The sequence below is a fragment of the Sciurus vulgaris genome, assembly GCF_902686455.1.
Source record: "Sciurus vulgaris genome assembly, chromosome: 6".
NCBI classification, from domain to species: domain Eukaryota; kingdom Metazoa; phylum Chordata; class Mammalia; order Rodentia; family Sciuridae; genus Sciurus; species Sciurus vulgaris.
Window position 1 is genome coordinate 11,891,789 of NC_136466.1, and position 25,775 is coordinate 11,917,563.

Here is a 25,775-nt window from a genome sequence, read left to right on the forward strand (position 1 = left end):
GGAGCAAGAACAGCATCCTCCTGGGGTGGCCGTGGGCTGTTGTATCCCGGGCTGCTGTGATCCCTTTAGTCAGGTGTGCATTTGTGTGTGGAAGGAAACTGCCCTGCACCCACTAGGAGGCGTGGAATGGCAGGCAGCACAGTGAATGACATGAGTCACGGATTCCCTGGAGGCACATTTTAAAAGAAAGTAAATGTGTCTCGACTCCAAGCTAATAGTCAGTAGGTTTCTAGAACCAGCAGGACTTCACCTGGGCCGGGCGGTTGGCTCCAGCTGTGTGGCACCATTTTGAGCAGATGCAATTAACTAGCTGGGGGTAAGAATGAAGCGTCCCCCTCCAAGGAGACCAAGAGTTGACACAACTCAGGTGGGCTTTCTTTCCAGAAAGAACCAGCAGCCGTTGGCTTTGACCTGCTGTTGAGCAGCTGGAGAGCAGGTCCTGATTAGATCTAACTTAGCGTCCAGGCGGCTGTGATTGGATTTCTCTCTGGTGGAGCAGAGATGCTCTGATAAGGCTCGATAATTCCCTCTCCTTTGACTTGAAGGCTTTTTGTCAGAGGTTTGTCCTTTCGCTTCTCGCTCCATCTCTCAAAGGGTTGGTGCATCACAGAGCTGAGCTGTCTCTGCCACGGAAGTGGTCCTGAACGTTTCCTTTCTGGCCCCCATTGTAACGCTAACAGTAACAAGTAGGTGCTTTGGAACTGGTTACCTGCCCCTCCTTTCTTCCCCGTTTTACAGGACTTTCAGCCATTCCTCCAAACGTGCCCAGTCTGTTATGTACCCAGGCAGCCCCCTTGGGTGGTTTTCTTGGCCTGTTCTCATGTGCAGGGGCCAATACTAATAGTAGAATATCCCAGAGTTTCTCAGTGGCTGAAGCACAGCGTCTACGCAGACAAGCTTCCGCCATCCAGGAGATCCAGGAGATGCCCTCTAAACATGATGCCCTGTCTGGAGACTCAGGGCTGCCTCCTTTGGTTTAGTCCCAAGGTCTTAGAGTTCAGAGCAACCTCAGGCCTGCAAGCACAGCCTCCCTGCCGGCTGGTACAGTGCCCCGCCCCCCGCCTCCTCTGACAAATCCTCCTGTCACTCCTGTGCAGATGGTTTCTGTGATAAGTGCTCACTGCATATTTAGAAGTTAGAAAGTGCTTTCGTACACTAAACCTTTGTCCCAGCTCCTAGGAAACAGAAATTCTGTCTGTCGCCATTGGCCTCAGATGTTTGGAAACAGCTCCGATGTCTCCCTGTAATTAATCCTAGACGTGTTTGGTTCCTGCAGCTGTTCACTGTATGAACACATATCTGTTGTTTATTACTAGCAACACTCATTGATTTTGGGGGGTGCAAGATAATTTATCATCTTCCTCCCTGAAACAGGCTGCTAGGAGGTGAGTTAGGTGTCCATTTGGACCATAGGAAGAATGTTTAGAACAGAAACGTCCCGCGTGGATATGCTGACCCATGTTGAGAACAGAATGGTTCCAGGGGCAGTCACTCCCAACCCCATCTCCTCTGTTCCCTTCCCACCCAGGCCCCTGGGCTCCTGGGACATCTGTGGAGATGGTGACCTTGGGTGGGCAGCAAGCTGGCATGTCCTCAGGTCCCTGACCTCACAGGTCAGAAGCCAGAACCAGGCCCAAAGCAGGAAAAGTGGTCAGCACGTCACTGAGCCATCATTTCCTCCTGCGGGCTGTCACAGCTTCCCCCAGGGAATACAGAGTGTTCACTTAGTGCTCACTGATTGCACGGTGTGCACAGGGCAGTGACCCAGTAGGGAGGGCAGCCACTGAGGTGGACGCTTCCCACCTCCCCAGGAGGTTTTAAACTGAGCCAGGCTGTCTTTAGGCTGGAATAAGTTAAGGCAACCAGGCACCTGTTGTTCAATTTTCTTGGAAGGCAGACAAAACAAAACCGTTTGAGGCTCTTGGAGTTTGCCAAGCAACGTGCCGATTCCAGAGCGTGAGCACAACTTCACTCCGTATAGCTCACTTTTCCTCACCAGCTGTTTCACATGAACTACTTACTCCTGCTCCCAATCGTAGGAGCAAGCAGTCATTGAATTCCTGGTATGCTCCAGGACCTGTGCTAAACAATTTCAAACCCATCACCTTATTTAATCTTTACAACAATGCTAAGAGGAAGGCATTAACAAAAGCCCCATTTTACAGATGGGGAAACTGAGGGTTAAGTAACCTGGCATGGTCACTCAGCACATGAGGGGGCCAGGAGTGGAACCTGGGCGGTTTGACTCTGGAGTCCATGCCCTCACCCAGGAAACATCCTTCCAGAGACTTCTCCCAACCCAGCCATGGGCAGATCTGCAGAGCCAGTTTTGCCATATGCAGAAAAAGAATTCCTCACTGGCTCAAGCCCAGGAGGAGCTGCTGCTGGACTGCTGATCTGTGCCCCTTGTCGTACCTGAGTTTATGCCCTGGGCTGGTTCATTGTCATCGTCCTGGGGATGGCCGCCTTGAGCCCCATGGGAGGCGATCAAGGAGACCTTGTTCTCAGAGGCGGCCGGGCTGGGATAGCAGGAATCCCTCCTGCAGTGGAAACAGACCCACCGGTGGCGTGTCCCTGAGAAAGGGCTTCTCCCCTCTTGTGAGCCTGGTGTTTTCTGAGGAAATCCCCAGGAAGACCTAACTTCTGTTATGGTCCCATGTGTGGTCGAGTGAATGGCTCGGCCCCTTAAAGGACTCATTAGGAAGCCAGTGGCAATCAGGGAGGTGACCACCCTCATGGCTATTGTGGATCAGGGGAACCAACCCAGCCACAACGGGCAAGGCCACTTGGGCTCCAGATGGCTAGTTGGCAGCTCTCCCTTTCTGAGCTCTTGGAATCCCAGCCCTCCTCAGTTTCCCTCAGGAAAACTCCATTGCTGGGTCCCTGCTCCTAGTGCCCTCCTCTGTCCCTGAAATAGAAGGAAGTCCTGTTCTTCAGACAGGCCATCCAATGGCTTTGCTGTCTCCATCGCATCAGGAATCACCATGACAACCCACAGCCCATAATAGAGTGTAGTCATCATCAAGACAGAAGGGAGGAGTCATGTCAACCCCTTATCGGGATTTGGAGAGCTCCTCCTGTGGCCTCTCGTGAGTGGCCCAGAGCACCCATCGCTTCACAGCAAGAGAAGGTTCTGGTCAGGGTCAGAGCTGTAGACATGAGAACTCCGGGCATCACCGAGTCCCTCCCCATGCCCAGTGAGTCGCTGAAGGTGGAAACAAATCCCCATATTTCGTAGAAGGACGAGAACAATGTTCTAAGGTCAGAGGGTGCTCCTTAGTACATTTAAAGGATAAAGAAACGGGATGGCAGAGCGCTAGCTCTAGAGAAAACGCAGGACGGCCGGCTCATCCCCAAGACAGGCCGGCTCCACCCCTGCCACATGGTCAGGAGGCCAGAGGAGCCAGCGTCAGCACCAATGCTTTACACCACGTGAGCTGGTGTGAGAGACACCCAGAGAACTTTCTTCTTAATAAGGAAAGACTTAACCTAGTCTTTCAACATGACTCTCCCACCGGAGGAGCCAGAGAAAGGCAGAGGTCAGAAGGCCGTGTGCTCCACGTTCCCCACATCCCTGCATCCCAGCATCTGAGAAACAGAACCCGATGCCCAGCCTAGTTTCCAGACAAGTAGGTCCGCAAAGCTTTCCCTTGGCAGGAGCCTGGGCCCGCCTTCCAGGATCTCTGCTGGAATAGCCTCAGCCCCTCCCCTGGAAAGGGTCTATGCACTCTTTCTTGGCACCGATTTCCTGAGAAGACCTTGCCCTGCAGAGTTTGGAATAAGCTCTTGGCATTTTCAGACAAACGCTGTATGAAGAGGGAGAGTAACAGCAGCAGTGAGTGCCACAGACCCACAGCAGGTGTGGAGGATGTGAATACCACCCGGAATGATAGCTTTGGGCCACCAGTTCCACACGTGGATGGCTGTAGCTGCTGGACGACAACGCAATCCCTCATTCGACCTGCTCCAGATGCTTGGACTTTGCAAACCCTGCAGCGAAGGCCTGTGAGCACAGGGGCGTCTTTACTGAGGCTGGTCTGGAGCGAGCCATACTCTGCCCTTCAGTCTCTGAGAAGAGCCAGGTTTTACAGATCCGAATGGCTCTTTCCCCCTACCGTCCATCTCCCCCTGGGCCCTGAGTGGGAAGCTGAAGGCTGCGACTAGTAATCAGCTTCTTCCGACCAGCTCAGTCAGTCCCCGAGCAGGACTTGAGTCACCAGCACCTTTCCCAGCCCAGCCTCTGGGCATTCCTCGGCCCTCTCCATCTCCTGCTTTGCGCCTCTCCGGGGCTGCCCTGCCCTGCTCTTCCCGAAGACAGTGCTCTCGGCAGCTCGGCTGGGTGGCTGGTCAAGGGGCCGCGTGCTAACAGCTCCTGACACGGAGCATTTACGTGGAAGCTGAAAGTGCTCTGGGAAGAGGGGCGGCCGTGGGCTCAGAGCTGACCCAGAAATGCACCGAGAAGGGAGGCATCCTCCTCGGGTCTCAACACTGCCCCCCTTCACTTCCTGTTGGGAGCTTGGCCCTTCTTGTTCTCTGAGTTGATGGGAGGAGCCACAAAGACGTTGCCTCACCTCCACCCATGACATGAGGTGGCTCCCACAGTCCCGTCCTGAGAGGGAGGGGCTGGGATAGGGTTTCACAGTGGTTGGCGTGAAACAGCGTGGGTGTTAACTCACCACGTACAGACATGGGACCCTGCACTTATTTAGGCTCTCTGAGTCCTAGAAGTGTCATCTGTCAAATGGAGGTAGCATTCACCACCTAGGGCTGTGGGGGCTTCCCGGGGTTCATACAGGGCAGTGCCTGACCTTCCAAGGGCTTAACCGTGTTAGCTTTCAGGTCAGGTGCCTCTGCCGTTCACCCCGCCTGATCATCTCAGCCTCTCCCTCTTTTTATTTATATGACCTCTAAGGTTTCTTTGGGAGATAGGTCTGGGAACAGATGGCCCCAAAAGACAGTTAACTCTGCTTCTGGAGAGATGTCTGTGAGCACGGTACACCCCACAGAAGCTCAGTGGACTCCAGCAGAGCAGGCTGATGCCTACGGGTGTCGATGTTTCCCATTTGGACACCAGGCAGCCTCTGGGACGAGGCCACTGGACTGTGCCCTCCTGGGCGAAGGGTGCTGCTGTCTGTGCCTCACTCTGGTCTCCTGGCCTGCCCAGAGTACAGTGAAAACCCAGGGTGTGAGGAGACAGAGCCGAGCAGACCTGTTCCCACGATGGCACTGAGCGATCCCGGAAGTGGAAACCCTGCCTCAACAAAGAACCTGCTACTGTGTCAGCGGCAGCTTGGTGACCAGCCCAAGCTGAGACTCCTCCCTGAGTCAGCCAGACTTCGGATGCCTTTGTGTTCCCAAGAGGCAGAATCTTCCAGACCTGGCAGACCTTCATCCCCTGAATCACACCAGGTGCATCTCAAGACCAGCAAAGCAGACGCCCCCAGGGACAGAGAACATGGGAAGGAGAACATGTGGCTGTCAGGTGGTGGATGAGAGATGAGCTTCCACATGCACCGGGCTGGAGCTTCACTTACTGCGGGGTGACCTTGATGGAGTCTGTCGCCACTCTGACCCCCAGCATCCTCATCAGAAAAATGAAGATAATCATAGTGCTGTCATGAGGGTTAAATAAAATGGTTCACATAGAGTGCTTAGGAAAATGCAGGACTGTGGACTGGATGTGGACTCTAGAGATTACTCTGCATCATTATCGTCATTCCACATTCCAGCTCTGCTCCGCACAGGGGAGAGCCAGGACAGATGGAGCATCCCAGGGCATCCTGAGTGTCCCAAGCATCCTGTTCCAAAGAAGAACCCATCCCCCAGTCAAAGAGGGAGGACCTGAAGAACTGCCGAACGGTTCGACATTTCCTGCCAAGGGGATACACATTCCAAATGCAAATCGAATGTCCCAATTCCAAAAGCCAAAATGCTCCAAAATCAGAACCTTTGGATCCCTGACATGACACCACAAGTGGAAAATTCCACACCAGACCGCAAGTCGATCCAGTGGAGCACTAAAAATACCACACAAAGCTACTTCAGGCTCTCTGCAAAGGGCACCCGTGAAACGTCAGTGAGTTTCGTGCTCAGACTTTAGACCCCAAGATCTCTCTTATGATTTATGCAAATATTCCAAAATCTGGAGAAAATCCTCTAAGACCCTGAACACTTCTGGTCCCAAGCATTCTGGACAAGGGCTACACAGTCCGTGTGCTTCTATTTGCTCCATAGCTTCATAAACACCCCTACCCCTGCTCTCATCCATGTACAGCCTGCACGGAGGCCAGCCCGAGTTGAGTGGCTGCCAGCTTTCTCACACCAGAGAGGGCAGAGGGACAGGCTGTTAGATCTTGCTGATGCTGGGGATCAGCGAGGCTGTCCTCAGCATCTAATTCCCGATAAGCAGCTTAATTTTATCTCTGCTTACACCCACGCGTCTCACCCGAGGGAGCCAGGCAGCCTGGGAGAGAATGAGTGACCAGGAGACGGTGCCCTTTTCTGTCTTCGTTTGTCTCTGCTTTGTGAGCTCTGCACCTTGTCCTTTCTTTGCCTAGAAATTCTGCCAGCCCGGGTTCTTTTGATGTCTTGCATCTTTGAAATAACGTCCCATGGCTGGAGACCTGGGAGCAGAAAGGAATGAGGCAGCACAGGGACGAGAACAGGAAGCCTGGACAGACCTGAGGGCTGAGGAGCTTGCAGGGCAAAATTCAGTTTGGACAGACATTCAGGGCAGGCCAGGCTTGTCACTTCTCTGCCCTGTGGTTCAACGCTCCCTGGGACCAGGTACTTCCGTGGGCTCATGAATCTGAACTGAGGCGCAAATCTTGATGCCTATTCAGGCCAGAAGGTGGAGTAAACTAGTGAGGGTCTCGGCAGGCAGTAGTGTGGACTGGGCCAGGCAGGGCCTGTGTCCTTTCCACGGGGGGCAGCCATGCACAGCTGCTCCAGTGGACACATTGCAGGAGCTTCTGGAAAATGTTTTCAAGAGAAAATAGAAATCTGGGGTGTGTGTCTGTGAGTGTGTTTTGCATGAAATTTTCCAACTTTTAAAACCCAGGAAAGGCCAAGTTCTAAATAGATTTGCATATGTTACATATGGTGCAAGGAGAGCTATCCTAGGCCACCGGAGGAGCTAGCCTGGTCTCCTTACTCAGCGGTTCAACACCTCCGGGCAAGGTGCTGCACGTAGAAGGAAGGCCCTTAGTGTTCAGATTTGGAACGAATCGTTTACCACCTACTTTTTTTTCTTAAACAAATGAAACAAAAAATTATGGTGTGAAGGGCATGCTCCTGACAGGCGCTGGGCCTGATGGGTCTTCTGGCTTCTTCCCTGTGTCTCTGCTCCCCAGCATCCTCCTTCAAACGCCCCTAAGATGGAATGACCTTGACTACAATTCAATACACAAAGCACAGGACATTCTTGGGGAAGATGCTGCAAAGGGGGAGACAGATGGGCCGGGTGGATGAGGCATTGTAGGAAAAAGAGAGAACCCTCCGGAGACCTGTGTTATCATAACTGCCACCAGCAGGCCGTCCGAAGCACCGCGACCTTGAACGACCTGGGCAACCTCTCAGCTCCAGTTTCCTCACCTGGAACTTGCCAGGGTAGCTCTACCCATCTGCCCAGGTTACTGGGAGAATGGTAGGGTATGGGGACGACAGAGAGACTGTTCTGGAAACGTGAGCTTTTTCCCCTGCAAGGCAGGGGGACATCTGTGCGGACCCCAGGGACTTTGCCCATTATTAGCCAGATTAAACAGGCAGTTCTTCCACTTGTCCCCGTGGCAGCTGCCTGCTTCCTGCACAGGAGCCCCTGGGAGCTGTGGCACGGATGGCTTAGCTCCCAGGGCAGCCCCTCCCTTGCCAGGGCACATCCCCTGGGTTCTGGTGGCCAGGGACTCCTGAGGCAAGCCAGCCCATTAGGAATCGCAGGGTCCCTCCCCACCAGGAAGGCTCTGAGCCAGCCCTGAACATGGAAATTTTAAATATTCACGGCTTTTGCTCTTGGGTTGGCTTCCTCCTCCCTCCGTGCCACTGCCATTCAGGAGGGAGAGAGAGGCAATCCGACACTGGCTTCAAGGGCAGCGCGGGCAGTCTGGGATCAGAGGGACGTTTAGCCCTCCAATGCATTTCGCTCGCCAGGTGCATCTGGATCTGCCCTATGGCACCTGCAGGACCAGGGTCTCACCCAGAAGGTGGCTTCCCGTGAGGCTTGGGGGCATGGAGGGAAGGATCCGAAGAGCTGAAAGCACCGTGGGTCCCCAGTGCAGGGAAAGCTGGTCCCAGGGGAACCGGTGCCACTGTAGAGGAGGGACACCCCCCAAAGTCGCACCTGGAGTTGGGTGTGTTCTTAATAAAGAATAAACTCTAATAATAAAGGGAAAAATAAAATAGATGCTCACTGCCCTGGTGGGGCAGAGGGTCTTATGCTGGAGGCAAATAATAAGCAAGAAAACAAATTATCCTAAAATCAGAAGTCGAGACGTGTGCCAAGGGGCTATGAGAGGCAGCCCCCGGCCTCCCGGGCCCGTGAGGATGAGACGGTCAGGCCAACCTCTCTGAGGAGGGGACATTTGAACTGAGATGCAAAAGGCGGAAGAGAAGTCAGGCTTGCTGAAAGAGGGTGGAAGGACCCTCATGGTGTCCCAGGAACACGAAGGAAGCAGGCAGTGGAACCGAGGGGAGGTGAGCGGGATGGTGTGCTGAGAGGGTGGGGGTCCAACCACGCAGGGCCGCTTCCGCCCGTCCTCCGTGTGCGAGAGAGAAGCGTGGCTGCAGTTTTCTGGTGGGATGACCCGTGACTCTATCAGATTTCCAGTGGGATCAATGCTCCAAAAGAACTCCAGGGAGTTCTCTGGCAACTCAAGCTTTTAAACAGTAACGCCAAGTGGTTTGGTTTTTTTCTTCTTGTCGATTCCTGGAAGCTTTGGATTGTAAAGCAGAAAGTTCAAGGCACGGGGTGTGTTTCAGATCTCCCTGCAACGCTGCAGTAAAGGGACGGTGCCAGGTGGCAGCAGTGTGTGACACAGGTTCCCGGGGGGCTGTGCAAGTGCCCAGCCGTGCTCAGAGGAGGGTGGCCAGGGTGCAGCCCTTCCCCACTGGCCCTGTGCTGCAGCAGGAACCCAAGGCTGCAGGGTGAGCGGCGGCCACTCTGCAGCCCATCCCCCGCAGGCGCAGCTGTGCGCTGCTGATAATCACAGGTTGGCGACTCACCGGCCTCTCCCGCTTGCAGCCTCCTCAACGCCAACAAGATCAACTGCCTGCGGGTGAACACCTTCCAGGACCTGCAGAACCTCAACCTGCTCTCCCTCTACGACAACAAGCTGCAGACCATCAGCAAGGGGCTCTTCGCGCCTCTGCAGTCCATCCAGACACTGTGAGTATGCTGCCTAGGCAGCTGGCCACCCCAGATGCCCAGTGGCAGAGAACACCCAAGCGAAGGCAAGCAGCACATGCAGGGGGATCGTCAGCCCTCGCAGTGAGAGTGAACCCATGAGAACAAGGAGCTGCCGTGCTGAGCACTTAGGCAGGGCTCATCGCCACCCTGACACCTGCCCTGTTTAAAGACATTCCTGCCTCACAGCAACCCTGGGGTGCATAAGCTTTTATTATCCTCGGTTTATCTGTGAGGAAATGAAGGCACAGAGAAGTTAAGTAATTTACTCAAGGTCACACAGCTAGTTGAGAGGCAGAATTTGAATCCAGGCAGAGAAGCTCCTGAGCACAGCTGCTGTGTTCTGAGCAGGTGTCATCCCTGCTGATGACTCATTTCCGCCCACCAACAGAAACCTACCAAGCCAAGTGTCTCATACAGACTATGGGAACACTTCTCCCCCACTGGGAAGTACATCCTCATTCCTAAGCACCACAGACGTGTATAAATATTGCAAGTGAGATCACATGGAGTCCAGATCTGAGTCCATGTTTTTAATGGCTCCAGCTTCAGGCTTGGACCCTAGCTCCAGCCTGGGGCTCCTGAAGACCCTGTAAGTTTCCTGGCACGCATTACCCTGTAGTTAGAGACAGAACCCATCTAGGGCAAAGCAGCTGCTGTCTGCTGAATACCGACCAGGTGCCAAACTCTGTTCAGCACTCTGCAGAGTTTCTCCCCCTGAGCCAGGGAGGCAAGGCCCGTGGTACTCCCGTGATGATAAAGATAATAACAATACCCGCTGCTATATCTGGAACAACCACCATATGCCAGTCGCCACGCCAGCTGCTTTACGAGCCTGGTATCACCAAGCTTGGAGAAATAAAATGCATTCTGCCCAGGTGTAAAGTCTAAAGCTTGCGACTCGCTTGCCTGCCTGAATCAGCGTGGGCAAAAGCCGAGAGGCGCAGCGGCAGGTCCTGCCCCGAGCGGGGAGAGCTGGGGGTTGAGTCCCCAGACCAGAAGCCAGCTACATCTGTGCCTGGCTTTGGCAGACAGCCGGCCTCAGGTCCGCTCTCCGAGTCCTATCTGAAAGCAGCACCCCCAGGCCTCCTGGGGCCGTGACGGACAGGCCCGCACGGGTTGCCAGGGCCCAGTGCCAGGCAGGGTGGTGGGGCAGAGAGGTGCCACTCGTGATTAACAGCCCCGTCCCTGTTGCAGCCACTTAGCCCAAAACCCGTTTGTGTGCGACTGCCACTTGAAGTGGCTGGCCGAGTACCTCCAGGACAACCCCATCGAGACGAGCGGGGCCCGCTGCAGCAGCCCGCGCCGGCTGGCCAACAAGCGCATCGGCCAGACCAAGAGCAAGAAGTTCCGCTGCTCAGGTAATCAGGTTACGGGGCTGGGCCCCGCTTTCTGACTCCGAATGCAGCAGCCCCTGAGAGGCCAGTAATCCAATCTGGAGGACAGCGAGCGCGGTAATGGCTCCTGGGGAGCATCTTTGCAAATTAAATTGGGGAAATTCAGTTAGCCTGCTGAAAACCAATTACCTTATGGATTTAAAATAAAACACACACATACAATCGAAGCCCGGGGAGGGAGAGGCAGCTTCAGGGGAGACAGAACCCAGGCCACCTTGGAGCCCAGAGCTAGGCAAAGCCAGGGCACAGGATAGCCTTTGCACATGTGTCCTTGAAAGGAGGCTAACATTCGTTTTTCAGTCCCCAAAGCGTGCTCCCCAAATGGCAGACGGCAAAATGGATGTAGCCCAGGCCAGGCCGCAGGCTGTCTTGTGATCCAAGTCCCCTGGAAGACGGGCTCTGGTACAGCCCTTCGACCGTAGCACATTTCAGGTTTCAAAACCAGTTTCGCTGTCTATTGCAACCAGACAGCTGAGCCTGATGATGGAGAGAACAGCAGACTGGAAAGAAGCACCGCCTGCTCCCTCAGGCCAAGCACTCTCCAGATCTCCCCTCTGCACCCACGAAGGACAGGGACCAACGACAGGGGCTCCTTAGCCCATCTTGGAAAGAGAAGTAGCTCTCTTTGAGAACTAAGTGGGCAGGCAGTTAACAATGCCTAGCACCGATGTTCTTTTCTACGGGAAAACATCGCTGCCCGGCCTTGTGTTCCGGGAGCGAGAGACTGACAGCTCGAGGCGCTGAGTCAGGCTGGTGCACACGCGGGGCCTCGGCAAGAGCCCTGCTTCTCCCCCTGCCCAGCACCTTCTGCGTGTGAGTTTTCCCACGGAGGTGCCCGTGTGGGAACCATCAGCGGAGACGACCGGCAGGCCGGCTGCTTCCTGCGCCACGCTCTGGTCCTTAGAGTCAAATTCCATAATCCCAGTCTGCAGGGTAGCGAACTTGTGCTTTTTAATTTTACTTTTCTTAGAAGTAAATGCCTCGAGAGGGTCTGGAAACCACAGGGACTGGGTGGCAGTATGAAGCGTTGGCCAGCGTGCCTTCCTCAGAATAATGACGTACGCTACTAGATGGACCTTCCATTGCTGAGGAACACCATGTTGATTTGCCTCTGCCAAGCAGCAGGCAGCTCCCTGTTCCAGGACAAGAGGCTCAAGGGCTCAGAGTGAAGGGACCCCAGGGCAAGTCACAGTCAGCCACCATGGAGGCAGCAGTGTATGTACCCAAGATGTGCTGGCTCTTCCTTGGCCTGCAGCGTCTGAGACAGAAGGAACATTCTTAGGTTCTTAGGTTCTGAACACCATTCTTAGGTTCTTTTCTGGGCCCAGCAGCATCTCTGGGAAGGAAACTTCTGAGCACAGAGCGGTCAGCTGGTCCCTTCCTGTGACCTTTGCCAGACTTCCTCCTTCTATTCCTGTCCCCACCTTCCCAGGGCCTAGTTAACTGGCTTGGCCAATTAGTAGTAGCCAAGAAAAGAGGCCTGAAGAGTCAGGAGCAGGCAGGGTACCACCTGCCAACCTCAGTCTCATGAGTGTCCTGTCCATGTCAGAGCCCTCAGACTGACATCAAGCCCTGGGTGGCAGGGCTGACTCAGCCCAGGGTCTGAGGATGGTCCCTTCCACAACCTTGAGAATGGTCCAGGAGTGGCTGTGGGCTGGGATCAGGGATAGCCAGGTAGGGTGGCAGGTACAGAAAGAACCAGGGAGGAGGAAAGGAGACGTAGGCACGAGGCTCACCCCAGCTCTGCGTCCACCCACCTTCTGCCTTCCTGCCTATGCTTTGCAGGGTCCTGACTCCTTTCCTGTGTGGGGTGGGGGTGGCTAAACAAATCAGACACAGACAGGAAGAAGGGGCAGCGTTTTTGGTTGATCTCGACTAATATATTATTATTTTTAAAAAATGAACAATATTCTGCAGGTAGAGATGTTTGTAGCTGTCATGAGCTAGATGTCTGGCATTCTGTGTGCTTTCATGTTATGTAGCTGCAGAGAAGAGGGAGTGAGAGCTGCTACTAAGCTCCAAGGGCCTTGGCTTTGAGAAACACCAGGACCCAGACCTACCCTAGCCCTGGGGGATGCAGAAACCATGGCCCTAAAGCTCTGTTTCCAGGAAGCTCCAGCAGAAGGAAGGGGGGCAGGTGACACATAGTGGAGTTGACAGATAATAACTCTGCATTTTACTTTTCCCTAAAAGCACCCCCTTGGAAAGACAGCTGATGTGATTAGCAGCCAATTTGAGGGCTGCTCCTGCTGCACGTGAAGCCCTCCTTAGCAGGGCGTCTGGTTTCCCAGCTGCTTGGCTCTGCCTCTCTATCAGCTGCATCCTTCGCCCTGGGCAGTAGATCAGCTGAGGGGTGGGTGCTGGCGCTGGGGCGATGGGACTGTCAGATTAAGTCCTCCTGCACAGGCACCATCTGGCGGCAGGACCCCGGCCCGTCCCGGGAGCACTCGCTCACTGACGGAGCTGTCTGTCTTCCTCCCACCTTGTGTGAGAAGAGGCTCTTGGGATGGAAAGTGCAGACGGGGGTGTGGCCCCCGCGGAGTGCTTGCCTCGATGCGAGGCCCTGGGTTCCATCCCCAGCTCCGAGAGGCAGAGAGAGAAAGCACAGAGCGTGGGGTTTGTGTCCCAGAGAGGCGAAGAGCAAGACATCTTAGAGACCTCAGGGAACATCCAGTCTGTTCTAAAGGTGAAGAAATTGGGGCCCACATAGCACAAAAGCCCTGTCAAGGGTATTATCTTCAGGGCAAGGTCTGAAACCCAGGATCTCTAATACGCTATGGAGACTCTTGATAGTGGACTTCCAGGTCCTTTCGTATCCAGGTGCCTTCGTATCCTTTTGGAAGAGGAAGCAAAAGACAAGGAAAGAGAGATCTTAGAGCTGGGTTGCATGAAAGGGATGGATCTCCCCTGCTTGGGTGCTGAACAAACTCCAAGACAAAATCTGGGAAGCAGAGTGTCCATGAAGCCTACGCTGTGGGTGTCAGCGTGGAGTGAAATCCAGACCACAGACGCAAGGGCTCAGAAGGCAGGGGCTGGCTGTGACTGGGCCTCTTTCTAACTGGCCCGCCGTTGCAGACAACCTATGCACCATCAAGGTGCTGGAAATAGCCTGCCGATAAACCCAGTCCCAGAAACACTGTGGAGGAACAGTGACCTCTTCCTCCTGCCCGAGGTCAGGCAGGGAGGGGCACAGTCTCACCCGTGTTCACACATCTCCAGTCCAGTGGAGAAGTCCCAAGTCAGCAGGCTTATGAGACGGTCCCCTGATCTGTCACAGGTGGGGATATGTAGACTGGGCACCCTGGCCCGGATCCTTGGCATCCAGGGTCATTAAGTGAGTCCTCCTCAGCACCCCCACGACTCCCAGCCAAGGAGGAGATCAGGGAATCTAACAGGACCCTAGAATAAGGTGCCTCGCCCTCTAGCTAGGCGACCGGTTCCCCCGTCCTTCCTGAGACGCCCCTTTGTCGGGAGCACCCTTACTTACCAGCCACTCTCTGTGACAGTTGGTGCCTGAGACGATGGTGATTGTAGTTTTTTGGTCCCAAACCCAAGGCCCCCTCGGCTTCCCCGTCTTCTTCTCTGGGTAGGAGGCTATGTCTGCTGTGATAGCATGCACCTCCTCTGCCAAACCTCCGGTGGTGTGGAATGGGCAGCTGTCAGCCCGAGGGCTTCTGGGGACCCTGAGGAATGTTGAGGAGACTCCTGAGTTTTGGAATGCCACAGGGCTTCTTCCTACAGAAGAGCATCCACTTTGCTAGGCCCTCAGGACCTGTGGGTGTCTCCCTGTTTAAGGGGCTAGACAGGCGGGTGGCACCGCTCGGCCGGCGGGATTGGCCCGTGTTGCCAAGCTCTCCGGAGTTTGATTCTTATCGGATCAAACAGTGAGATGCGGAATGGAGTCCAGGGGCTCCGCTCAGGCCCGCAATGTGACCACAGCCATCTGGATGTTCCCCAGGCCCCTGGGGAGAGGTCCCTTCTGCCCCGATGCCTCTGAGTAGGTGTCTGATGGCTTCCCACCTGTTGACTCCTTCCGGCTGCGTGTCCCCTGGGCGGGCGCGAGGGCAGTGGGCCTTCAGAAGCGCTCCGGTGAACTCCGCTCCTGGTACTAACCATGGTGGGGGCCTGCTCCGGCTTCCGCTTCTCCACGCTGCTTCCTCTGAGCGCTCCTGTCCTCTCTCTGGTGCTGCTTCCTGACCTTGACTCTGACCAGTGGCCGCGGGGCTTTCCTTTGTGCTTGATCTAACCATGTGGTGGAACGATGGAAACGGAACATGGTTCTGTCAAGCACCGCGGAAAGCACCGCGCTCTCCTGCAGCATGGCCCGCCACCACCGCCGCCGGACACTCCTCTGCTCTGGACTCCACAGCCCACCACCTGCCAGACCCCTCTCTCCCCATCTTGACTCAAAAGGGAGGGGGTGGGAGACCCCGAGGCTTTAGATGCAGGGCGAAATGGGTCTGGAGAAGCTCACAGGGCCAAACCACAATCTGCGTCCATACCTCTACCCCAGTGAAGTCACCAGCCCCCAAATCTAGGGTGGATGCCAGCCGAGGAGAGTAGCTAGGTTTGAGCTGTGGTTCCTGGGAGAGTCCCAGCCCAGGGCCATTGCCCCATGTGGCAGCTGACCCAAAGGGGGCCACCCTGCCGTGACCCTCACCACCACCTCCCTTGGAATCTTCTTCCTATGAGATGAGTGTGAGCTTTTGACTGGGTGCAGCTGGCATGAGTCTGAGACCTTGAACTTCACCATGGCTCTTTCTAAACCTAACTCGGCTCCTAATGAATAATTTGGCCCTGATCCCCATTAGACCTCAAGTCCTGTCTGTTTCCTTGAGCTTCAAGCACAGTTAATGCACATATGTTGGGGTCCTCACCTGCTACTCCCTCAGGGCCAGGTGAGCTGTGCAGATACCTGCTGAATCTGAGCCTGAAGAGCAGGGTCTTCCTGACACACGCTTGAGCCCGTGTGACACAAGAGTGTGTTGCTGGTTCCTGCACAAGTCTGGGTTGGCTCCCGTGAGAGAGAGCGAAGCGGGGACCCTCACCCTGGCTGAGGCTCAGGAGCTGGGCTCTGAGCTCCCCTCAGGGTCTGCCACTCTCCTCTCCTCTCCTCTCCCTCGGGTTGCCCTCCAACCGTGGATGAGGAGTGGGGTTCCTGCCCCGCTCTCTGAATTCTAACACCTACCGAGAGCTTGCTGTAGGCCAGGCCCTGTAATGTTTACATCCTCACGTCCCATTGTTCGGGTGAGGCTGCCGAGGCTCAGAGAAGCTGGCTGCCTGGCCCTGGGCACCTGCCTCCCTCTGGCCGGGCTCTACCCCTTGCCACTCAGCCTTCCCGGCTGAGCACATCCCCATTCCCTTGAATCAGAAAACGTCTGAGACCCTGGCTCCACTCTAGGGAGTCGAGACTTCGCAGACTTCCCTGCCCAGCTCGCGTCTGCTCTCAGCGCTCACTTGAGTAAGGAGGGATTGAACGGCCCTCCCTCTCCGCAGGAGCACGCCGGGATCTCCCTGGGCATGCAGCAAACCCTCAAGCCTGGGACACCTCTCCCCCTTACAGAGGGGCCATTCTGAGTCCCCTGCCACTGCCCCACCATGCCAGGAGCCAGGCTTCTGTGCCCTAACCGAGCTCACCACGATGGCATTTCCCTCTGCTTCCACCCATGGGTACACTCCTATTAGACTCCCCCGGGGACAGCTAGGACACTCACTGCCCAACTGTGGGCCAAACTCCTGCTAAGCCAGGTGGCGTCTTCCAGCCACTGGCGTCAGGTCCCCTGACCCTGCTGTGCGTGGACGTCTGCGTGCCTGGCGATGCTCCTCCCACTCCATTGGCACTTGCAGCCCTTCACTGTCCATGCCACTTTCTCTCCCAGCTACCGACAGGCTGTCCACTCTGCCCACTTCCTCATCCTGCCCTTTTCCTTATCCCACTGATCTTAGGGCCACTGGGGACAGAGGAAAGCTCTGGCCACGGGATTGGCAGATCCCTGCTGATCAGATAATGATGTACTGGTGACTTCCCATCAGCAAACCTGAAGGTCGACACAGGGTGTCGCCTGCTGATGGCAGCAGCCACCTGGGTCTGGTGTTGGCCCCTGACCCCCTCCCAGCCCAACCCACCCAAAGCATAGGAGCTCTCACTGCCCAGTCCTCAGGCCCTTCACCTGTCACATGGGTTCCTCCCAGGAGGTGGCCGGGGTGGGGGCTTCCTAGTAAAGTCTCCTGCTGTGAACGTCCACCTCCCCCCACCCCATCTATTAAAGCTTCTCTGTGATCACCACCAAGTGTCTTGTCTTGAGCTGCCCACCTAAGGGGAGGAGCAGGAGCAGGAGAATGCAGGGGACATCAGCCATCCCCAAGCGCACTTCAGCCAGGGTTGGGTTGTGTGGCCCTGCCGGAGTCCTCCGAGATCCCTCCTGCCTGAACTCGCCCCAAAGATGAGAAGCAGCCACCTGATTCCGTTGGTTCCCTCCTACGAAGTATTTCTGGCAGTGAAAACTATGCATTGAGATTGAAATTGACTTTTAAAGCTCTGGAAAAGTTAAAAATACTTTTGGTAGTTATGAGCTTTAGGCATAACAAATGGCTCTGGTAGTTTCAGTGATGAAATACGAAGGGATGGAGGTGGCCTTTCGGACTGGCTCTGACTGGGGAACCAACTTTCCCGGTTATCTACATACGGCGTTATGAGCATTTCTGGCTCCCACGCCCATAAAATATGGCTCTCTGACCCCCTCGTTATTGCAAACCAGGGCAATAACAAAAACAGCAGGGGGGATGCTGGAAAGAACACATTAGTCCATCGAATCTAATTGCAAAATCATTTCATTAAAATGGGTCAGCGGCTCCACTGCAGAGGTCCGCCAGTTATAATCTAACTGTACCGCTGAGAGCGATTCCTGCTAACCACGGCCGGCTCGCACCTTGATTAAAACGAAAATGCACTTAACAGGCGGCTGTCCCCAGCCGTCCATGTCTTCAGGCTCTCTGTGTTGAGGAGCGAACTGCGTCCCCTCCTGTCTTTCTGCCTGTGATCAGCAGGCAGGGCTCCTCTGCTCTGCTAGGATCCCATTGCAGACACGTTGTGATGGGAAAACAGACGCACATGTGCAGAACGCCCCTGCACACCATTGCCACATGGATCCACCGGCAGGGAACAAGAGCGGGAAGTCACCTGGCAGGGTTTGCAAAATGGAACTCACCCAACCCAGCACACCAATGTGTGGGGGTGAAAATGGTCCAGGTGGGGGTGTTCAGGGGGCCAATGCCAGCAAGCCCAGGGCAGGAGATGTGGGTGAGACAGGGGGCCAGGAAGCCACCCAAACAGTAAGGCTGTGTGCCTGGATTCTATTCACAGGAGCCCAGGGTGGGGAGAAAGCGGAGAGGGAAAGGAGGACGTGGCCAGCTTGCCGACTCCCTGGCTTGGGAGGTAGTGCCACTTCAGAAGTAGGTCCCCCACGCCCATTCCCCATCAGCAGTTAGCACAGGGTGGGAACCCCGAGGGAGGGAGACCGCTGCTTCCAGCCCGCTGGAGCAGAAATCCCTCCGCCGCGTCCGACTGCGTGATCGTTCCCAGAGGCTCAGGATGAAGTCTGGGTCTAAAGCACTTCTCTGGTAACGCGCTGTGCTAGTTACGTGGCCCCTGGCAGCAGCCTCCCTGGGTTCACCCCTTTGCCATGCACACAGCACCCTGTAGGCCTCAGTCCCCTCGCGTATAAAATGGATGCCCTCAGGGCATTGCAGGGCTTCCATGGACTCACCCAAGCTCTAAGGAGACTGCCCGCCTTTTGTCAGGGGGCAGCTAGTGCCATCAGCTCCACCGACGTTTTAGTAGCCTCCGACGTGCGGGTGGCCAGGAGGGAGCTGAAGTAGAATCGCAAGCACCCACCCCCACCTGCCTCTCCTGGAGAGACCCCACTTCCCGGACCTTGCGCTCAGGCGAGGCAGGAGCAGTTATTTGATTGCACTTCCCCTGTGGAGAGACTCAGGCTAACTCATAGCAAAGCTTGGCCAAGCCACTGCCCACCGCTGCTGAAGCCTGCAGACTACTAGCACCCCATAAGATCCCAGATAAGATCCCGAGTATCACCCAGCTGGCTCCCCCACCGAGCCACATGCGCACTCTGAGCCACTTCAGAAATGCACACGGGAGGCTTGGGTACCACAGGCGTCCCACGTGCACAGCCCAACGTGGACGGAGCTCCTGCTTTGCCTAGCTTTGTGCTCAGGAAGCATGTGGGGTGAGAGAATGAAAAAGACCTGGCCCAGCAAGGGACTCAGGCCTGACAGGAGAATGGGTCAGCCCAAACTGCCAGCACGATTCATGTGCTCACGGAGCGAGGCCTGCCAGCTGCTCCCCAGGGCACCTCAGACACGTCACACGGCGCTGCTGTGTGACCTTGAGAGAAATGCAATTTTGAAAAAATAAATCTTAGCTCCCACTTTTAACTCACGGGAACTGCCCTTGCCCTGTAGTTAAATAGAACTTTCTCTCTAAGACGGAGGTCAGATCCGGCCCTCAGTGAGTGCTGCGCACCTTCACAGTGTTGCACACCCGAATCCAATATCAATATCCCTTAAATACCCGGCTTCTCTTGAGAAAAAAAAATAAAGGAAAAGAAATATCAGCAACTCAGAGCCAAATTCCTGATCATGAGCGTCGTGGGCTCCAAATCCCCACCTGCCCAGTCTTCGTCACTGTCTTGCCTAGACGGAGGCCCTATGTCAGTGGTCACTTCTGACCCCAGGTTTCTCTTCCTTAGTTCATTGCATTACCAGCAAGACCCAAAAGACAACAGTTTGCACCTGTCCCCATGCTCATTCCTATCCCTGGAGGAGCCCCGCAGAAGCCCATGGGACACTCTTCTGCTGGGGTCATCATGAATGGTTAGAGGCTCCATGGAGGAGTGCTTCGTGGAGCAGGGAGCTCCCTGGATCTGGAGGCTGGCCTCTGTGCCCGGGCACTGCAGTATGTCTGAGCAGGACGTCCACAGTGTCCTCCAGCTCCAACCCACAAAAGCGTAGGAGCCCCAGAGCGTGAGCTGGTTTCCCTGAGGAAGGATGGGGGACAGAGATCACGTGGAAATCAGGGAGGGGCCGCAGGCGCCCTGCGAACACCACCCGAGGTGGCCATGTGTGTCTACCAAGTGACCCCCACAGGGCCGGCGTGGCCCTCCCCCTGCGGGCGGCCTGGGGCGCTCTGCAGGAGCCCGGTGACACGATGCCCTCTCTGGCCCGCCCAGGCTCCGAGGATTACCGCAGCAGGTTGAGCAGCGAGTGCTTCATGGACCTCGCGTGCCCGGAGAGGTGCCGCTGCGAGGGGACCATCGTGGACTGCTCCAGCCAGAAGCTGGCCCGCATCCCGAGCCACCTGCCCGAGCACACCACCGACCTGTAAGTCCACCTGGGCCAGCACCAACCCCCAGCACCCCGCCACCCGAGCCAGCCAGGGCAGTCCCCTGAGGGTGGCCCCCTTCCGCTCTGGGCGGCTCCTCGGTGTCCTCTGCGCAGGAGGCTGAGGCAGACCCCTGGCCCTGGGCAGGGACAGCGTGCTTGCCCTAAGGAAGATCTGTTCATTCATCCTATAAGTGTATCCTGAGCACCTTCGGGAGCCAGGCACCATGTTGGCTCATCTCCGATGAGTCGGCCCATCTGTAGATGCGAACGCAGCAGGCCTGGCTGGCCCTGTGGAGCCGAGTTCACCAGGAAGGTGGGGATCAAATTGAAAATTGTGACAAAGCAAGAAAACAACCAGGTTATTAAGTATATCTGACCTTCCTATTGGCTATGCTACTAAGGGAATGTGTCAATTTATCCAAAAAAGAGCTCAAAGTGCACAGCTTATTGGGGACACGGCGCCTCACATGGGGCTGAGACCTGGCCTGACACCTGCTCCCTCCTGCTCCTGAAACCGGCCACACTGCCCCTCAGGTCCGAGGCCATTCCCCAGCCGTAGACGAGGGCATGGAAGATTGAGACGAGCGCAGAGCTCATCCCGAGTCCTGGCAAGGGGCAGGTGCGGGACGGATGGGGCGGAGATCGGCGCATGTCATTCTCTGACTTCTCGAATCCCCACGGGGCATGGAAGGCCCAGCCTTGCCGCTCACCCACTTCCCTGAGTCGGGAGGAATGGAGAACTGGCGCTGCGGAGCCGCCCGGTTCAGGGAGAGCTCAGGCAGGAGCTGGGCGGCCTAGAGGACCCGGAGGCCGTAAGAGCCTCCGAGGGTTCGAGCTTGCCCTCGGTGCCCACGAAATGAAGGCAGGGACTTGGCAGTTGACTGGGCATGAAAACGTGGATGCCGTGAGAGTTTTCCAGAAGGCCCTCCCGGGCTGACGGGCTCCCTCTCGCCCTGCGCTCAGGCTGCCCGGGCAGCCGCCTCCACCTCCCGTCGCTCTGGGCACCTCGCCGATTGTGCAGTCGGGCCACTCAGTAAAGCCACGCAGGGAGCCGAGCAGAGGGCACAAAGGAGGCACCTCACCCCTAACCCACCCTGGCCTGCTTGCTTCCCGCGCAGGCGACTGAACGACAATGAGATCTCGGTGCTGGAGGCCACGGGGACCTTCAAGAAGCTGCCCAACCTGCGGAAAATGTGAGTGAACTTCAGGGGCAGGGCGGCTGCCTATGCTCCCAGGCCAGCTCTGGGTTCAGACAGGGCTGAAGCCAGGGCTGCGTGCCCCTCACCCTGCTGGGCCCCTCCCAGCCTCCTGCTGAGCCCAGCGCTGGGCTGTGGACACAGACACAGCCAAAAGGAAACGAGACCGTGCCCGATGGTCACTGTGGTGAGCCTGCCCACAGCACTCCTGCCCCACCCCGCCCCTGCGCTCAGGCCTAGCCCACCCACACCACTACCCAAGCGGGGACTCAGGTAAGGACCAGCAATGGCGTCCGGCACCCATCACTCGGCCACTCTGATGAGTCCACTGTTGCTCCTGCTCCTAGGTGGAGTCAAGGTGTCTGCGTCCCCCACATGTGGTGGTGAGGATGTCAGCTGTTCCCATGTTGGCTTTCCATCCGGGAGCCCCTGGGTCTGGCCAGAGCCTGGGCTCAGCCAGAGGATACATGTCTTATTGGCTTCTTGGCCACAGGACTGTTCACTGTCCTAAGCCTCTCCCTGCCCAGTTGGGGCCAAGTCAGAAGGTAACAAAAGTAATACTGCTGTGCTATTAGGGTACCTGTCCTGAGCCAGGGGCCATGTCCCCTTTCTGACATGCATTGGTTCATTTGGTCCTTACTCATCCATCTTGTATGGGCTTCACAGTCCCCTTTATATAAGTCATGGAACTGGAGTTCAGAGAGGTTCAGTGACTTCTCTAAGACCACCCAGCAAATAAATATCAGACCTGGTGCTTAAATGTGGATCCACCTGCAGTCACACTAGTGTGAGTTTGGGCTCCCTTCCTTCCCCTTCCCTTCCTGGGTGCCCCAGCAGAGGTGACCAGCACAGAGACAGGCTCTGCCGTCCCATTACCAGGGCTCTCTTCTCTTTGGCCCCCTTCCCCCACCCCCTGCTCCATCTCCCCTGGCCCCAGAATTTGGGTCTGCTTCTTAAGCCAGGGAAACACCATCAGTCCTCATTATTGACAGATTATATATTTGGAAATTCACCCACTGGCTAGAATTTGTGTAGCTCCCAAATCAAGACTGTTCCTGCTTTCAAGGCCACTCTGGGACATGCACTGGGCGCAAGAGAAGACAGTCACCCACACACACGTTCCCGCTATGCTCCAGCTGGGATTCAGCCCTCCTGTGGTAAACAAGTGTCCTCTGTGGTTATTCAGGGCCACAGACTGTGAGTCTGTGTCAGCCTGAGAAGGGTGGGCTGTGCCTGTAGAGGAAATGTGTGTTGAGCAGGGGGCGTCTTTCATTCGGGCAGGAGTTCCGGAGCTGCAGGCTGCAAGTTCAATGTGAGTGCATTGACAACGTATTAAACAAGGTGTCTTTAAGCAGAAACACTCATGAAGCCAGTTCCCTATGGACGAGTCCATGAGAGTCTGACCTGTGTTTCCCTAGGAGTCGCGGCCGTGCTGGCTAACACAGGGTACCTGGTGACTCTGCAGACTATAACTGCCAAGCATAATGGGAATTAGCTATAACTCCTACTTGTTTTCCCCTTCTCCGTACCCCACGCGTCGGCACCCTGCAAACAGGGAGGATAGGCCCTGGGTGGCATCACACCTCAGTGGCGCTGCTCTGGCCCCTGACCTCCCTGCCCACAGTACCACCTTGACCTCAGCACCTGTGGGCAGTGCAGAGCACTCTGAGGGGACAGCTGGAGAGGACTGGTCCAGCACTCCACTAATTTCAGGGACCAAGCACAAACACCACCCATCACCTGCCAGGAGATGTCCTTTCCAACGTACCAGGGAAATGTGTGCTTTGTTTTTGACCTCGAGGCAGAAGCTTCCCGGGTATGGATTTGAAGCTGCTGTTAGGAGAGTCAGGATGGCCCAGTGCCCGGTGAACAGCAGCACCAGCCTTCACTTCTGCAGAGAAACAAGCACTCTCCCAGTTTAGGGGTAACGCACCTTCTTTGTGCCCGTCTTCCAGATGCTAGGGACAGAGCGTAGAGAACTGGCTTTTACACCACAGGAAACAGCCACACAAACCCAGGAGGGGCTGCGGACCCCAGCCTCAGCCACCAAGCGGTGAAAGGGAGCAGTGGGGACTGGCAAAACATAGGCCAGGTCTCATCCAAAGGGGTGATGCCATATTTGCCACACTGGAAAGGTCAGGCCTGCCCAGCGTCCCCACTTCTCGAGAGCATCCAGAAATTCAGACGCTGGGGAGACTGGCAGGTGGCCCAGCCTTCACTTCAGCGTCAGCCTAGACCTTCTCCAGCTGCGTGACCACGGGAGTGACCTTGGCCTGTGTAGGCCTTAGTTTTGTCTTTGGTACAGTGGAAATAAATTTGCCTCCTTGTAAGTTATGATGAGGATCAGAAGTGGGTATGGGGCTGGGTGTGCAGCTCAGTGGGACAGTGAGAGAGGGCGCAGAAGATGAGGCGCGGCACCTGGGCTGAGGGACCCCAGGTGGCTGGGTAGACATTCAAAACAGGGAGATGCTGGGGAATGACGCTGACCGAGTCACATTGGCGTATTGTGTGTGTGAACAAATATGTACAAATATGTGACAGCAGACCCCACTGCTACGTATAATCATAATGCACTCACTTAAAAAATAAAAATAAATTAATTTAAAAACTAAGTCCTGACACCCAGACACCTTCAGGGTCCACAGCTGGACCCAAGGCCATGGTGATGATCAGCGTGATAATAGCGGCTAGCAGCCAGCTCTTCCTGGGCGCTTTACTCATGCTAGACGCTGCTGATCCTAACTCATATAACTCTCGCGAGAACAGCCTGAATAGCACCTCATTCCACAAATGAAGAAGCTGAAACAGAACAGTAAGCAATTCGTCCAAGGTCAAAAAGCAAGTGGCAGAGCCAGGAGCTGGAAGTGGTAACAGTGCAGGTTAGCAGGGGAGCCTGTATCCCTCGAGGGCAGCAGACAGCGTGCATCTTGGAGTGCGTAAATCCATGTATGTATTTGAGTATCAGCCAGCCAGCCAGTGACCCAAGGGGCAAGGCTGATCCCAAAGGCCACCAGCTGCCACCACTGACATAAGAAAAAGAGAGAAAGACACATCCCCAGCTCTGCCCCTCCATGGAGGTGGTAGGTCCGTCTGGATTTCTGCCCAGCAATGTAGCCGGTGCTAGCCAGGCCTGCCAGGTGTCTTCCAGGACTCTGGGGGCAGGGTCCTCTACTTCCCTTTCCTGAGTCTGCCTTACAGGGCACTCCGGCAAAGGAGAGTGAGCACGGAGCCAGGTGGTCAGACTCATTCCTGAGTGTGTTTGCTGAGCCTCTGGCCCCCACCCGCCAGGTGGGATCCTGAAGCTAGCCCTCCTTCTTGGGCTGCTCTTGAGTATCACCTGTGCCCAGGATGCAGACGAGAGCGTCCCTTACTGGGTGTGTGGCACAGGGCCTCGCTGCCGTGGGAGCTGGTGCATTTCCGCTGCTGAAGGAGCTTCTCAACCAGAGGCTGCTGGTCCTCCAGCCAGAGTCAGGAGCACATGGTGGGATCAGCCGGTGGTGGCAGAATTTGCTGCTTACTTTCTTTTCTGTTTTGTGTTGTTTTATTTTGGCACGGGAGCGCTATTACTTCTAGAGAAATCCAACATTCCAGAACACCACAGTGACTGGTACACATCTTAGATATACCACTCACAATAACTTCTGGACAAACTGTAATAAAAAGTTAATGAATGTTACCTGGCTATTTAAAACACATTAGCATAATAAGCTCAACTTAAAAACCAGGGGTTTTCACAGAAACCAAAAAGTATGGATTTCTGGCACCTTTTGGAGCATCCACATCCCCAGTTGAAGTGAACTGAGAAGCAGCTGCCCCCTTAGCTGGGGCATGTGGCTCCTGACCACCTGCACCCACCCCTCCTGGGCCTGCTCCCAGTCCCCATTAAGGTACCTGCCTGGACCCTGTGGACACTCGAGCTTGCAGCCCTGGCTTAAAAGAGAATTTCCACCTCGGAGAGAGGGGTGGACTCATAAGGGGTGAAGGGGACCACCTGTCCTGACAGCATGCCAGAGCATGTGTTATATCATGACCAAAAGTTCACCTTTTACAGAAAGTTCCAGGTAACTTTCTCATGGCACTTCCAAGTGGGACCAGGCTTTAAACTGGTGTGTAGTCAGAATTTAGGGGCTGACTACCCCATTAGGTCCCGGCTTTCCAAAGCAGCCCGAAGAATCCTCCAGCTCCAAGACCTCTGTGTGTCTGGGGGAGAAAGAGAATGGGGTCTGAAGGGTACTGGCAGCAGTGTGCCAAGGCAGCGGGGCTGAGACCCTCTGTGCCACCCGTCCCCAGGGTGGGTTGCCAAGGCTGGGCCCTCTTGGGTGTGAGTGCCCGTCCTCCTCAAGCAAAGCCCGAGGAAGCAGTTTTCCTTCATGGAGGTTAGAG

General features: G+C 55.7%; 1 protein-coding gene across 1 annotated transcript in view; it reads left to right on the top strand.

The window, feature by feature from the left end:
* The window catches only part of SLIT3 (slit guidance ligand 3), a 572,899-nt gene that overhangs the window by 476,301 nt on the left and 70,823 nt on the right, over positions 1-25,775 (top strand). Inside the window, exons 13-16 of the mRNA XM_079145392.1 lie at positions 9,236-9,379; positions 10,595-10,758; positions 20,043-20,193; positions 21,315-21,389. Coding sequence (XP_079001518.1) covers positions 9,236-9,379; positions 10,595-10,758; positions 20,043-20,193; positions 21,315-21,389 — 534 coding nt within the window. The remainder of the gene's footprint in view (positions 1-9,235; positions 9,380-10,594; positions 10,759-20,042; positions 20,194-21,314; positions 21,390-25,775) is intronic.